This window comes from Nerophis ophidion, linkage group LG20 (assembly GCF_033978795.1).
Source record: "Nerophis ophidion isolate RoL-2023_Sa linkage group LG20, RoL_Noph_v1.0, whole genome shotgun sequence".
In the NCBI taxonomy this organism is placed as follows: Eukaryota; Metazoa; Chordata; class Actinopteri; order Syngnathiformes; family Syngnathidae; genus Nerophis; species Nerophis ophidion.
Genome location: NC_084630.1, coordinates 41878883 through 41895408, shown reverse-complemented (window position 1 = coordinate 41895408; position 16526 = coordinate 41878883). Strand labels below are relative to the sequence as shown.

Genomic DNA, 16526 nt, shown 5'->3' with positions numbered 1-16526 from the left:
AAAGATGAGGGGAAAAAAATACAATATATATTTTTTGCTTTAATATGGTTTCTGTCGGAGGACAAACATGACACAAACTTCCCTAAGGGACGGCGTGGCGCAGTGGGAGAGTGGCCGTGCGCAACCTGAGGGTCCCTGGTTCAAATCCCACCTAGTACCAACCTCGTCACGTCCGTTGTGTCCTGAGCAAGACACTTCACCCTTGCTCCTGATGGGTGCTGGTTGGCGCCTTGCATGGCAGCTCCCTCCATCAGTGTGTGAATGTGGAAGTAGTGTCAAAGCGCTTTGAGTACCTTGAAGGTAGAAAAGCGCTATACAAGTACAACCCATTTATCATTTATTTGTTATAAAGCACACTGTTTACATTAAACATGCTTCACTGATTCGAATATTTGGCGAGCGCTGCTTTGTCCTACTAATTTTGGCGGTCCTTGAACTCACCGTAGTTTGTTTACATGTATAACTTTCTCCGACTTTCTAGGACGTGTTTTATGCCACTTCTTTTTCTGTCTCATTTTGTCCAGCAAACTTTTAATGTTGTGCATGAATGCACAAAGGTGAGTTTTGTTGATGTTATTGACTTGTGTGGAATGCCAATCGGGCATATTTGGTCCCTGCATGACTGCAAGCTTATCGATGCTAACATGCTATTTAGGCTAGCTGTATGTACATATTGCATCATTGTGCCTCATTTGTGGCTATATTGGAGCTCATTTAACTTTCTTTAAGTCCTCTTAATTCAATTTATATCTAATGACACACTATCCGGATGTAATTTGGCTTTTAATTTTTTGCGGCTCGAGACAGATTTGTTTTTGTATTTTTGCTCTTTCAACATTTTATGTTGCCGATCCCTGGTCTATATTGACAATGTTTTTATGGTAAAAAGCTGCTGATTCATGTTACTGATTATAATCATCAAGGAGTCACTTTTGCATAGCAGGAGATCTTTAAAAAAGCAGGAATTAGATTGTCAAAACGTACATATGCGTGAATAATTCCAACAACACAAAAAGCAGAGTTGAAGAAACTTTTACTTTGGTTTATCTCTGCAGACAGTTTTAAATGTATAGGGAAAACTTAAAAAAAAAAAAAAAAGTAGTCATGTTACATTTCAATAATGTTCATGCCCTTGTAGGCAAATGTCATAGCAAGTAACATTTTAATACCCTTTTAAATGTTTAAAATCAACTCTCATATTGGCTGATTGTTACTTTGTATGTGTATTGCATTTTAAGGGGTGTATTTACATTATTTGAATGACATATTAAATCAGTAAATTTGGTCTCAAAATATGATTTATTTGCAATAATAAACTAAGCCTAAAACTGTCTATATTGATGATGTTTTTATGGTAAAAAGCTGCTGATTCATGTTACTGTTTAAAATCATCAAGGAGTCACTTTTGCATAGCAGATCTTTTAAAAAGCAGGAATTAGATTGTCAAAACGTACATATGAGTGAATAATTCCAACAACACAAAAAGCAGAGTTAAAGAAACTTTTACTTTGGTTTATCTCTGCAGACAGTTTTAAATGTATAGGGAAAACTTAAAAAAAAAAAGTTATGTTACATTCCAGTAATGTTCATGCTCTTATAGGCAAATGTCATAACATGTAACATTTTAATACCCTTTTAAACATATTTAAATGTTTAAAATCAACTCCAATCGTGGCTGATTGTCATTTTGTATGTGTACTGCATTTTAAGGGGTATATTTACATTTGTATGCATTATTAAATCAGTTAATTTGGTCTCCAAATATAATGTATCTGCAATAATAAACTAAGACTAATACTGTCTATTGACAAGGTTTTTGTGGTAAAAAGCTGCTGATTCATGTTACTGTTTATAATCATCAAGGAGTCACTTTTGCATAGCAGGAGATCTTTAAAAAAGCAGGAACTAGATTGTCAAAATGTAAATATGAGTGAATAATTACAACACAACACAAAAAGCAGAGTTGAATAAACTTTTACTTTAGTTTATCTCTTCAGACAGTTTTAAATGTATAGGAAAAACTTAAAAAACCAAACAAAAGTAGTCATGTTACATTCCAGTAATGTTCATGCCTTTATAGGCAAATGTCATAGCAAGTAACATTTTAATACCCTTTTAAATATATATTTTAAAATGTTTGAAACCAACCCTCATGGTGGCTGATTGTCACTTTGGGTGTGTTTAACAAGGTTTAACAGCAGCAAAAAAGTCATTTAAACGAACAAAAAAAAAAAAAAAAAACAGAGCAGCTGAACATAAGACGACCACCAAAGTCTGACTTTCCAGAAGCACCAGCAGTTCAGTCATATTCCGTGTACTTCTTGGCTGAGCCGTGCACTTTGATTGTCACTTTGTATGTGTATATTTACATTATTGTTATGCAATATTAAATCAGTAGCTAATTTGGTCTCAAAATATGATTTATTTGCAATAATAAACCAAGACTTAAACTGTCTATATTGATGAGATTTTTATGGTAAAAAGCTGCTGATTCATGTTGCTGTTTATAATCATCAAGGAGTCACTTTTGCATAGGAGATCTTTAAAAAAGCAGGAATTAGATTGTCAAAATGTACATATGAGTGAATAATACCAACAACACCACAAAAAGCAGAGTTAAAGAAACTTTTACTTTGGTTTATCTCTGCAGACAGTTTTAAATGTAAGGGGACACCTCCCCCCAAAAAGTAGTTATGTTACATTCCAGTAATGTTCATGCTCTTATAGGCAAATGTCATAGCAAGTAGAAACATTTCAAAACCTTTTTAAATATATTTTTTTAAATGTTTGAAACCAACCCTCAGTGGCTGATTGTCACTTTTTGTGTGTTTAACAGCAGTAAAAAAGGCATTTAAAAAAACAGAGCAGCTGAACATAAGACGACCACCAAAGTCTGACTTTGCAGAAGCACCAGCAGTTCAGTCATATTCCGTGTACTTCTTGGCCGAGCCGTGCACTTTGCTGGCGGGGTACTTGATCCTGTTGAGGGCCATCTTGCGCAGCACCGCCCGGGGGAGATCCACCCGGCACTTGTCGGCGAGCTCCACCAGGTAGATGAACACGTCGCTGAGTTCGTGGGCCAGCTGCTCCCGCTCGGCCTCGCTCCAGTCCGGCAGGCCCTCGGCCACCTCGCCCCTCCACTGGAAGAGCTCCGACACCTCGCCCACCTCCCCGACCAGGGCCAGCAGCAGGTTGCGGGGCTGGTGGAACTGCTTCCAGTCGCGCTCGTCGGTGAACTCCGCTTGCATGCGGCGGATGTCTTCCACGGTGGGCTGCGGGCTGAAGGTGAAGGCGTCTTTCTTTTCCTCCGTACTTCCATTAATAGCCGGGCCGGACTCGCCGCCATTCATCGTCGTTCCGTTCGAGGCCATCATGTTGAAGCCAAATAATCTATAGATAGGGGAGAAGTCCCGCCAAATGTATAACCGGAAATCCGGTGTCGCGACCCGGAAGTCTTAATACTCGCTTTAACAGGGACTTGTAGTTTTATTACAGATGTCTTACGAGCATCGAGCGCTGATAAAGACTACAACTCCCATGCAAGTCCGCGACTAACAACATGGCTACCTCGGCTGTGACAGCGAATGGCGGCGTTCACTACAAAATGATAAAACGAACATTATTTTATCGAAATGCGTCGTTTGCAGCCAGGAGACTAAATGTGTTTGCTTCGACTGCCGACCACCAACTGCAGGCCAGGACAAAAGGGTAAGTGGACGTCGTCAAAGTACACTTCACCGAGTTTGTAAAGCGTCCGAGCGCACTTCTTCTATTAAGCTTGTAGTCACTCAATTAAAGACCGCGTTTGGACAAATGTTTTATTTTTCTGGTGTTTACTTTTGTGTGGGAATGTTCCTATTTTCTCGGGTGGTTCTTGTCCCGCACGAATGCAGCTGATGTAGGCTCCAGCCCCCCCCCCCCCACCCCCCCCTTCCACCCCGAACGGGACAAGCGGTAGTAAATGTATGGATGTTGTTTTTTCTTTTATTGTGTTTTTTTCCCCCTCATACAAAAATACATCAATCCATTGCTTTTAGAGTTTTTCTTTCTAATCATCCATCCATTTTCTTGATTGATTGAAACTTTTTTTTAGTAGATTGCACAGTACAGTAGATCCATCCATCCATTTTTTACCGCGTATTCCCTTTGGGGTCGCGGGGGGCGCTGGTGCCTATCTCAGCTACAATCAGGTGGAAGGCGGTGTACACCCTGGACAAGTGGCCACCTCATCACAGGGCCAGTACAGTACATATTCCGTACATCCATCCATCCATCATTTCCTACGGCTTATTCCCTTTGGCGCTGGTGCCTATCTCAGCTACAATCGGGCGGAAGGCGGGGTACATCCTGGACAAGTCGCCACCTCATCGCAGGGCCAGTTCAGTACATATTCCGTACAATTGACCAATAAATGGTAACACTCCAATAAGTTTTTCAACTTGTTTAAGTCGAAGTCCACGTTAATCAATTAATTATCCGTGTTCGGGTTGCGGGGGCAGCAGCCTAAGTAGGGCTGGGCGATATGTGAAGTGAATTATATTTATATAGCGCTTTCTCTAGTGACTCAAAGCGCTTTTACATAGTGAAACCCAATATCTAAGTTACATTTAAACCAGTGTGGGTGGCACTGGGAGCAGATGGGTAAAGTGTCTTGCCCAAGGACACAACGGCAGTGACGAGAATGGCGGAAGCGGGAATCGAACTTGCAACCCTCAAGTTGCTGGCACGGCCGCTCTACCAACCGAGCTCTGCCGCCCCATCGATATATCGATGTAAACGATATATCACAGGTTTGTCTCTGTGCAATATAGAAAATGACTATATCGTCCATCCATCCATCTTCTTCCGCCTATCCGAAGTAGGGTCGCGGGGGCAGCAGCCTAAGCAGGGAAGCGCAGACTTCCCTCTCCCCAGCTACTTCGTCTAGCTCTTTCCGGGGGATCCCGAGGTGTTCCCAGGCCAGCCGGAGAAGACTTAGTCTTCCCAACGTGTCCTGGGTCTTCCCCGTGGCCTCCTACCGGTTGGATGTGCCCTGACGATATATCGTAATATTCGATTATATGTTCTCACTCAGTTGCTTTTAGCTGCGGGCATTACTTTACTGGCGTTTCTCACTCCTTCTCGTCTGTCCTTATCACAGAGGCGTAAAACAAGCCCGCCTTCTTACATACGTCACATACTGTCGAGCGTCTAGCGCAGGGGTCGGGAACCTTTTTGGCTGAGAGAGCCATGAAAGCCAAATATTTTATTATGTATTTCTGTGAGAGCCATATAATATTTTTTAACACTGAATACAACTTGGGCGGTATAGCTCGGTTGGTAGAGCGGCCGTGCCAGCAACTTGAGGGTTGCGGGTTCAATCCCCGCTTCTGCCATCCTAGTCACTGATGTTGTGTCCTTGGGCAAGACACTTTACCCAAACCTGCTCCCAGTGCCACACACACTGGTTTAAAAATGTAACTTAGATATTGGGTTTCACTATGTAAAAACGCTTAAGTCACTAGAGAAAAGCGCTATATAAATATAATTCACTTCACTTCACAACTAAATGTGTGCATTTTTAAGTAAAACCAACATACATGTATAATAAGTATCTTCTTCTTTTTAATAACATTGTTATTCTGAAGCTAACCAATAATGAACAAAATAGTTCTTACCATTGATGCGACTTCTTGAACGGGTGCGGTAGAAAACGGGTGGATGGATTAGAATGTATGAGAATGTTTTATATTCAACCAAAAATAAACAAAAGGTGAGTGCCGCTTAGTAAAGGCATTGAAGCAAAATTAAACTAAAACTGAACTAGCTGCAAAGTAAACAAAAACAGAATGCTGGACTTAAAGCGTGCAGAGCAGACGGCGTCCACAAAGTACACCCGTACATGGCAAGACAATCAACAATGTCCACACAAAGAAGGAGTGCGTCCGCACAACTTAAATAGTCTTGATTGTAAAAACAAAAGCAGGTGCGATGAATAGCATTCAAGGAAGACATGAAACTGCGACAGGAAAATACCAACAAAAGAGGAAAAGCCACCAAAAAAAGAAGCGCAAAACCCACAGGAAAACACCAAAATAAGTCACGGCCTGATGTGACAGGTCGTGACAGTACACCTACAATGAGACAAAGAGCTATTGCGAGAACAACTTTTTACTGTCAATAACAGCTACTGGGTTTAATTTTTTTATGTTTTCCACTGGTGGAGTGCCTCAAAATTTTTTCAATGAAAAAAAGGTGCCTTGGCTCAAAAAATGTTGAAAAACACTGACTTATCGTGTTTAGCAATGCCAGCTAAGATGTATCTGAGAGCCAGATGCAGTCATCAAAAGAGCCACATCTGGCTCTAGAGCCATAGGTTCCTACCCCTGGTCTAGCGTCACACGCTCTCGCCGAGCAGAGAGGTAGCAGCATGGCTAACGTTAGCTGAGGCAGGTCGAGCAAGCGGAGCTTGTGACAACATAAGAGAGAAGGTGTGAAAGTGATCACAAATGGAGGAAGAACAATAAATGCCCAACATAAAAAGCAGAGAATCCATCATCTGGCGGTGGTTTGGCTTCAAGTGGGAAGATATTCAGCAGACAACAGCAATATGCAAAGTATGCAGCAGAAGTGTTACTACAAAAAAGGTAGCAACACTATTATTTTGTTCTTTCATTTAAAAAGTCACCCGTGAGAGAATGAAGAGTATTTAATAAATACAGTTTTGGTCAATTGACTTAGTTGTGATTTCCCTCTCTGCATGGAAGTTTAAAAGTAGCATATATGAATGCAGTATGAAGAAGAATGTTTGAATGTAGACACGTAGAATCATCATACTGCTGTGATTATATGCATCAAATGTTCATTCAAGGCCAAGGCAAAATATCGTAATATATATCGCAATATGGCATAAAAATATCGCAATATTAAAAAAAGCCAATATCGCCCAGCCCTAAGCCTAAGCAAGGAAGCCCAGACTTGCCTCTCCCCAGCCACTCGGTCCAGCTCCTTCCGGGGGATCCCGAGGCGTTCCCAGGCCAGCCGGGAGACATAGTCTTCCCAACGTGTCCTGGGTCTTCCCTGTGGCCTCCTACCGGTCGGACGGGCCTGAAACATCTCCCTAGGGAGGCGTTCGTGTGGCATCCTGACCGTAAGTTTGCTTAAAAAATACATACTTTCGGAACTTTCACTATACAGTTGTGATCAAAATGATTCAACCCCCACACAATTTTGATGTTTTAGCAAGTTGGAAATTTATTCCGTATTTTGTTTATAGTCATATCAAATAAAGATGTGTCAAATAGACAAATGCAACTTGAATTGTAACACTGTATTTTACAAGATAGCAAAAATTGAAATTTTTCTCAATATCTCATTGACAAAATGATTCAACCCCCTAGTTCCATGCATCTTTAGTAACAATCAATCAATGTTTATTTATATAGCCCCAAATCACAAATGTCTCAAAGGACTGCACAAATCATTACGACTACAACATCCTCGGAAGAACCCACAAAAGGGCAAGGAAAACTCACACCCAGTGGGCAGGGAGAATTCACATCCAGTGGGACGCCAGTGACAATGCTGACTATGAGAAACCTTGGAGAGGACCTCAGATGTGGGCAACCCCCCCCCCCCCCCCCCCCTCCAGGGGACCGAAAGCAATGGATGTCGAGCGGGTCTAACATGATACTGTGAAAGTTCAATCCACAGTGGCTCCAACACAGCCGCGAGAGTTAATTTCAAGCGGATCCAAGACAGCAGCGAGAGTCCACAGGAAACCATCTCAAGCGGAGGCGGATCAGCAGCGTAGAGATGTCCCCAACCGATACAAAGGCGAGCGGTCCATTCTGGGTCCCGACGAGCGGTCCATCCTGGGTCTCGACTCTGGTACTAGTACTTAGTAGAACACCCTTTGGCAGTATTGACATCCTTCAAAGGTGATACATAAGCGGACACAAGCTTCTTGCAAGCATCCACAGGTATTTTAGCCCATTCCTCTTGGGCAAAGGCCTCCAGTTCATTCATATTCTTGGGCTTGTGTGCTGCAACTGCCTTCTTAAAGTCCCACCACAGCTTTTCTATGGGATTTAGGTCTGGTGACTGTGAAGGCCACTCCAGAGTCTTCCAGCCCTTCTTCTGGAACCACTCTGATGTTGATTTGGAGGTATGCTTGGGAATCCTTGTCCTGTTGGAAGGTCCAACGTCTCCCAAGCCTCAGCTTCCTCACTGACTTCATGACATTTGCAGCTAATATATCCTGCTAGGAAAAGGAATTCAAAATGCCTTGAACGCGCTGGAGATTCCCGGTACCTGAGGCAGAAAAACAGCCCCAGAGCATGATTGAACCCCCAACCATGCTTAACAGTAGGCAAGGTGTTCTTTTCTTTGTAAGCTTCATTTTTTTCTCCTCCAGATATAACGTTGATTCATAGGCCCAAAGAGTTCCACTTTTGTCTCATCACTCCATAGAACAGTTTCCCAAAACCTTTGGGGTTTGTCCAGGTGATTTTCGACATACTGGAGTCTATTTTCTTGTGCCTGGTAGTCAGAAGTGGTGCGCGTGGGGGTTCTGGCATGGAGGCCTTCATCTCGTAGTGCGCGCCTTATTGTCTGGGACAAAACCTGCGTTCCCCCCTGTGCAATGTCCTGTTGTAGTTCCTCAGCTGTTACCCGGGGGGTTTTCACCACTGTACGCACACAGCATCCTCTTTCTACCACGCCCAGGTAGTTTCCACTGTGCCTTTAGCTTTAAACTTGCGAATTATGCTCCCAACTGTGTCTCTTGGAATGTGTAATGTCTTTGCTATTTTCTTATGTCCATATCCTTTCTTATGAAGAGAAATGACCTCCTCTCTTGACTTCTTTGACCACTCCCTGGACTTCACCATGTTGCAAATACACCATTGACCATCTACAAGAAGCTGAGCGTCACAGTCTTTTTCAATCAGTTTAATTGTTGCTCGTTATGGTTCTAATCACATCTACAGGTGTTTTCAACACCTGATTGAAAAGACCTTATTGAAATTCTGTTCTTAAGAGTTATGATCTTCAAGGGGTTGAATAATTTTGTCAATGAGATATTAAGAGAAATGACAGTTTGGTATGATACAAAATATAATGTTGTAATTCACATTGCATTTGTCTATTTATTGCATCTTTATTTGATATGACTATGAACAAAATACGGGATAAATGTCCAACTTGCTAAAACGCCAAAATTGTGTGGGGGTTGAATAATTTTGATCACAACTGTAGATATGGCTACATACTGTAATTACATTTTTATGTTAGTAAGACAAGGGAACTTCATTTATACAGCACGTTTACAACAATTTTCAAATTATACCAAAGTGCTTTACAGGTTAAAAAGCATGAAGCAAAAAACAAACAAAGCACATAAACAATGAATGAGCTAAAAAAAAAAAACTTTTCAACTAAACTTTCTGAATGGATTTTGCAAACAAAATGTCAATATATAACAATATATCTTATTTTTTCTTTAAAAAAATGTTATAATTCTAGTATTGCAACTTGGAATTGGGGGTTAAATCACCTAAAATTATTCCCAGGCGCAGCCACCGCTACTGCTCCCCTCACCTCCCAGGGGGTGATCAAGGGTGATGGGTCAAATGGAGAGTGAAGTGAATTATATTTATATAGCGCTTTTCTCTTGTGACTCAAAGCGCTTTACATAGTGAAAAGCCAATATCTAAGTAACGTTTTTAAAGCAGTGTGGGTGGCACTGTGAGCAGGTGGGTAAAGTGTCTTGCCCAAGGACACAACGGCATTGACTAGGATGGTGAAAGCGGGGCTCGAACCTGGAACCCTTAAGTTGCTGGCCCGGCTACTCAACCAAATGAGCTATACCGCCCCAGAGAATAATTTCGCCACACCTAGTGTGTACTTTAAACCTTAACTTAACTTAATTTTTTTTCCTGTGTCTTTGGTGTAAGGACAAGCGGTAGAAAATGGATGGATGTTCTTTTTTTTGTGTGCTTTTTTTCCCCCTTGTACAAAAATACATCAACATAATGCTTTTAGAGTTTTTCTTTCTAATTATAATTTTCCTTAAAAATACATACTTTTGGAACCTTCACCATAAATATGGCTACATAATTACATTTTATGTTAGTAATGTAATGACTATAGAAAAAAAATGCAACATTAAAATTATTCAATACTTTTCAACTAAACTTTCTGAATGAATTTTTGCAAACAAAATACAAATGTCTAACAAGATAACTTGGGTTTTTTGCCTTAAAAAAAAAAGAAAGTATTATTTTAGTTTTGCAACTTTTTTCTCACAATACAATTTCAATTCTACTAATATTGACTTTTTCTTTTCAAAATAAAAGCTTATTCTTGTAACATTACACTAATACACAACTTTGTGTTCGGTCATAAAAATGTATGAATGTTCTTGTTCCTTTTATTTTGCTTTTTTTCCCCTCATACAAAAATACATCAACATATTGCTTTTAGAGTTCTTTCTAATTATAAGTTTGCTTGAAAATACATATTTTTGGAACTTTCACTATAAATATGGCTACTTATTTAAATTTTTATGTTAGTAAGCCAAGGCAACTTTATTTTTACAGCACGTTTACAACAATTTTCAAAGTGTACCAAAGTGCTTTACAGGTTAAAAAGCATGAAGCAAAAAACAAAACAAAAACAAACAAAGAACATAAACAATGAATGAGCTTAAAAAAACTTTTCAATTAAACTTTTGGAATGAATTTTGCAAACAAAATATATCTTGTTTTTTTTTCTTTAACAAAATAAAATTTTATAATTTTAGTATGCAACTTGGAATTGGGGGTTAAATCACCTAAAATTATTTCCGGGCGCAGCCACTGCTGCTGCTCACTGATCAAGGGTGATTGGTCAAATACAGGGAATAATTTTGTCACACTGAGTGTGTACTTGAACTTTGACTTAACTTTTATTTATTTTTTTCCTGTGTATTTGGTGTAAGGACAAGCGGTAGAAAATGGATGGATGTTCTTTTTTCTTTTATTGTGTTTTTCCCCTCATATAAAAATACATCAACATAATACTTTTAAAGTTTTTCTTTCTAATTATAAGTTTGCTTAAAAATACATACTTTTGGAACTTTCACCATAAATATGGCTACATAATTACATTTTTATGTTAGTAATGTAATGACTATTAAAAACAAATGCAACATTAAAATGATTCAATACTTTTCAACTAACTTTCTGAATGAATTTTGTGAATGTCTAACAATATATATTTTTTTTCTTTAAAAAAATAGAATTTTATAATTTTAGTATTGCAACTTTTTTGACACAATACAATTTCAATTCTACTAATATTGACTTTTTCTTTTAAAAATAAAAGCTTATTCTAGTAGCATTGCACTTATACACAACTTTGTGTTCAAACCCCGACCGAGTCATCCATCCATTTTCTACCGCTTATTCCCTTTCGGGGTCGCGGGGGGCGCTGGCGCCTATCTCAGCTACAATCGGGCGGAAGGCAGGGTACACCCTGGACAAGTCGCCACCTCATCGCAGGGCCAACACAGATAGACAGACAACATTCACACTCACGTTCACACACTAGGGACCATTTAGTGTTGCCAATCAACCTATCCCCAGGTGCATGTCTTTGGAAGTGGGAGGAAGCCGGAGTACCCGGAGGGAACCCACGCATTCACGGGGAGAACATGCAAACTCCGAGTCATAGCAAAGACTATAAAAGTGGAAGCCATTACTTCCCTGCTTGGCACTCCGCATCAAGGGTTGGAATTGGGGGTTAAATCACCAAAAATGATTCCCGGGCGCGACCACCGCTGCTGCTCACTGCTCCCCTCACTTCCCAGGAGGTGATCAAGGGTGATGGGTCAAATGCCGAGAATAATTTTGCCACATCTATTGTGTACTTTTAAGTTAACTTTTATTTATTTATTTTTGTGTGTCTTTACCAAACTACAACTGCATTTAGATGTCTTATAAGACTTGTGTTAAAGGGGAACATTATCACCAAACCTATGCAAGCGTCAATATATACCTTGATGTTGCAGAAAAAAGACCATGTATTTTTTCAACCGATTTCCGAACTCTAAACGGGTGAATTTTGGCAAATTAAATGCCTTTCTGTTTATCGCTCTTTTAGTGATGACGTCAGAACGTGACGTCACCGAGGTAACACACCCACCATATTCATTTTCACATTACAAACACCGGGTCTCAGCTCTGTTATTTTCCGTTTTTTCAACTATTTTTTGGAACCTTGGAGACATCATGCCTAGTCAGTGTGTTGTCGGAGGGTGTAACAGCACTAACAGGGAGGGATTCAAGTTGCACCACTGGCAAGAAATCTGCCGCCAGACCCCCATTGAATGTACCAGAGTGTCTTCACATTTGACCGGCGATGCTAAGACAGACATGGCACAGAGATGTATGGATAACCTGCAGATGCATTTGCAACCATTAAGTCAACGAAATCACAAAGGTGAGTTTTGTTGATGTTGTTAACTTATGTGCTAATCGGACATATTTGGTCACGGCATGACTGCCAGCTAATCAATGCTAACATGCTACGCTAATCGATGCTAACATGCTATTTACGCTAGCTGTATGTACATTTGAAACTAGATACCCACATTTAATGCGAAACAAACACTTACCAATCGACGGATATAAGTTGCTCCAGTGTCACAAGATGCGAAAGTCCTGATCGTTTGGTCCGCACATTTTACCGGCGATGCTAATAAGGCAGCCATGCTATGGGTCACTTCATTAGGTACACCCACGCTATGGCTGAATAGCGTCAATAGCTATTCGCTCAATAGCTTCAATTTCTTCTTCAATTTCGTTTTCGCTATCTGCCTCCATACTCCGACAATCTGTTTCAATACATGCGTGATCTGTTGAATCGCTTAAGTCGCTGAAATCCGAGTCTGAATCCGAGCTAATGTCGCTATATCTTGCTGTGGTAACCGCCATGTTGTTTGTATTGGCAGCACTGTATGACGTCACAGGGAAATGGACAGTCGCATCGCAAATAGGGAAAATCAAGAACTTTACAGCTTTATTTAGGGATATTACGGGAGGTGTAACATTTTGAAAAAAACTTCAAAATATACAACTAGCCACTGGGAACTGTTTTTTATTGTTTTTAACCTTTTTGAAATTGGGATAATGTTCCCCTTTAAGTCGTCTGCTTCCTTCTCGTCCTCAGTGTTCCTCTGCAGCTGGAAGGAGTGGTGGGCCTGGAGATCCACGCCCAGATTCACTCCAACACCAAGTTGTTCTCCAGCTCGGGGGTCCATTTCATGTCTCCTCCAAACTCCTTGGTGTCATTCTTGGACGCCTCCTTACCCGGCACGTTACCTGTGAGAGTCAGGACTTAATTGCCATTGCGCAATAATAATAATAATAACGATGTCATCAATAATCGACATTTATGTCTTTCCAGGTATTGAACAGACGATGCGTTGAGGCAGCAGTGATGACGGGGCTGGCCCTCAACTGCAGCATAAACCGGAAGTCCCTTTTTGACAGGAAACACTACTTTTATGCTGATCTCCCCGTGAGTTTTTCAAGCTTCTTTTTCTTTTGCATCATCAGGTTGGAAGAATGGGCTTGACAGAAATGCTCGTTAGGCAAAGTCTGTCTTCTACTTCGTCCTATAATACTATTATGGCTTTACTGAAGAAGTGGCGACGGTGCTTCTGTTTGCCAGGCGGGCAGACAAATGACACAGAACGCCGTTAAAAGAAAACGACCTGAGCTTTTTTCACTCATCAGCTCATTCCGCTCCCTCCGACACCTTTTTTCCACATTATCCACCGGTCATTTCCTCCCTTTTTTGTGCAATTTCTTCCTATTTGAGGATTGCTTTCTTTTCGTGCTGGCATCATTTTTAACCATCTTTGGAAGTCGTTAGAGCCCCAGGCAGTGTTGAATAATGGTGACGCTGATACAGACACTGCACCTCATTTAGGGACTAAGAACTGTCTGAGCTAATGAGGAATTTAGACTGTAAAGTGGATTCTACCTATTTTATGATGCACCTTTTATAATATATTTACTTACAGAGAATAATTGTTTTATTGTTAGTCATGGCTCATTTATACCTACCGTATTTTTCGGAGTATAAGTTGCTCCGGAGTATAAGTCGCACCTGCCGAAAATGCATAATAAAGAAGGAAAAAACATATAAAAATCGCACTGGAGTATAAGTCGCATTTGTTGAGGAAATTTATTTGATAAAACCCAACACCAAAAATAGACATTTGAAAGGCAATTTAAAATAAATAAAGAATAGTGAACAACATGCTGAAAAAGTGTACGTTATATGAGGCATAAATAACCATTTTTTGCCAAGTTTAATAAGTCAAATATCCGACTATAAATAAAAATTAAAGTCGGTAAATTTTGCAGCATAGATAAATCGCTGTGTGCTTGCTTCAAGAGTATTTACGCTGTTAATGGCAATACGTGTTTGTACCATAGCGCAGTGGTTCTCAAATGGGGGTACTTGAAGATATGCCAAGGGGTACGTGAGATTATTTTTAAAATATTATATAAATAGCAACAATTCAAAAATCCTTTATAAATATATTTATTGAATAATACTTCAACAAAATACGAATGTAAATTCATAAACTGTGAAAAGAAATTGAACAATTCAGTGTTGACAGATAGATTTTTTTGTGGACATGTTCCATAAATATTAATGTTAAAGACCTATTTTTTTGTGAAGAAATGTTTCGAATTAAGTTCATAAATCCAGATGGATTAAAGAGGGCACTTTAAGTTGATGATTACTTCTATGTGTAGAAATCTTTATTTATAATTGAATCACTTGTTTATTTTTCAACAAGTTTTTAGTTATTTTTATACCTTTTTTTTCCCCAAATAGTTCAAGAAAAAACACTACAAATGAGCAATATTTTGCACATTCATACAATTTAATAAATCAGAAACTGATGACATAGTGCTGTATTTTACTTCTTTATCTCTTTTTTTCAACCAAAAATGCTTTGATCTGATTAGGGGGTACTTGAATTAAAAACATGTTCACAGGGGGTACATCACTGAAAAAAGGTTGAGAACCACTGCCCTAGCGGAATGAAAAGAAGAGGGGGGAGGGATTATATTGTCCTCATTAAGAATCTTTGACTCTTTTTGCAGCCACTGGAGCCGCTAGCATCACACAGTGCTTCTAGTTAGCATGTAGCAGCTAACATTGACAAAATGATGACAAAATCCAATACCACCGCTTTAGTGTGGGAATATTTCAGTTTAAACCTCTGGTACAAGAGAAGCCAGTTTGCCGACGGTGCACGACTGGAAAAACGCCCGCTTGAAACACAACCACTCGACAGTCCACACTCACTTTGCGTTTGGTGAACAAGGCAGTTGACAGGTCAGTCAGTGTAAACAAAACAGTGCACAATAGTATGCGTTCACAGAAAGTGTGGTCAAAGACATGCTGCCATTTAATACACTTAAAGGGGAACATTATCACAATTTCAAAAGGGTTAAAAACAATAAAAATCAGTTCCCAGTGGCTTGTTGTATTTTTTGAAGTTTTTTTCAAAATTTTACCAGTCCCGGAATATCTCTAAATAAAGCTTTAAAGTGCCTTATTTTCGTTATCTTCGAAACCACTATCCATTTCCCTGTGACGTCATACAGTGCTGCCAATACAAACAACTTGGCGGTTACCACAGCAAGATATAGCGACATTAACTCGGATTCAGACTCTGATTTCAGCGGCTTAAGCGATTCAACAGATTACGCATGTATTGAAACAGATGGTTGGAGTATGGAGGCAGATAGCGAAAACGAAATTGAAGAAGAACTTGAAGCTATTGAGCGAATAGCTATTGATGCTATTCAGCCATAGCGTGGGTGTACCTAATGAAGTAGCCCATAGCATGGCTGCCTTATTAGCATTGCCGGTAAAATGTGCAGACCAAACGATCAGGACTTTCGCATCTTGTGACACTGGAGCAACTTAAATCCGTCGATTGGTAAGTGTTTGTTTCGCATTAAATGTGGGTATCTAGTTTGAAATGTACATACAGCTACCGTAAATAGCATGTTAGCATCGATTAGCGTAGCATGTTAGTATCGATTAGCTGGCAGTCATGCCGTGACCAAATATGTCTGATTAGCACATAAGTCGACAACATCAACAAAACTCACCTTTGTGATTTCTTTGACTTAATTGTTGCAAATGCATCTGCAGGTTATCCATACATCTCTGTGCCATGTCTGTCTTAGCATCGCCGGTCAAATGTGAAGACACTCTGGCACATTCAATGGGGGTCTGGCGGCAGATTTCTTGCCAGTGGTGCAACTTGAATCCCTCCCTGTTAGTGTTGTTACACCCTCCGACAACACACCCACGAGGCATGATGTCTCCAAGGTTCCAAAAAATAGTCGAAAAAACGGAAAATAACAGAGCTGAGACCCGGTGTTTGTAATATGAAAATGAATATGGCGGGTGTGTTACCTTGGTGACGTCACGTTCTGACGTCATCGCTAAAAGACCGATAAACA

General features: G+C 40.1%; 3 protein-coding genes across 4 annotated transcripts in view; 1 reads left to right on the top strand and 2 right to left on the bottom strand.

The window, feature by feature from the left end:
* The window catches only part of LOC133539140 (uncharacterized), a 377041-nt gene that overhangs the window by 95792 nt on the left and 264723 nt on the right, over window positions 1–16526 (bottom strand). The window lies entirely within an intron of this gene.
* dctpp1 (dCTP pyrophosphatase 1) lies at window positions 2612–3448 on the bottom strand. Its single transcript, XM_061881238.1, has one exon. The coding sequence runs from the start codon at window positions 3372–3374 to the stop codon at window positions 2919–2921; it is 456 nt and encodes a 151-aa protein (XP_061737222.1). The 5' UTR covers window positions 3375–3448; the 3' UTR covers window positions 2612–2918.
* The window catches only part of gatb (glutamyl-tRNA(Gln) amidotransferase, subunit B), a 57430-nt gene continuing 44438 nt past the window's right edge, over window positions 3535–16526 (top strand). For both annotated transcript variants that reach the window (XM_061881237.1, XM_061881235.1), the window contains exons 1-3: window positions 3535–3708; window positions 13192–13345; window positions 13429–13542. In XM_061881237.1, coding sequence (XP_061737221.1) covers window positions 3560–3708; window positions 13192–13345; window positions 13429–13542 — 417 coding nt within the window. In that variant the 5' untranslated portion in view covers window positions 3535–3559. The remainder of the gene's footprint in view (window positions 3709–13191; window positions 13346–13428; window positions 13543–16526) is intronic.

Excerpts from the sequence above, each read along its gene's own strand:
- dctpp1 (XM_061881238.1), bottom strand. The coding sequence starts at position 3,374 with ATGATGGCCTCGAACGGAACGACGATGAATGGCGGCGAGTCCGGCCCG.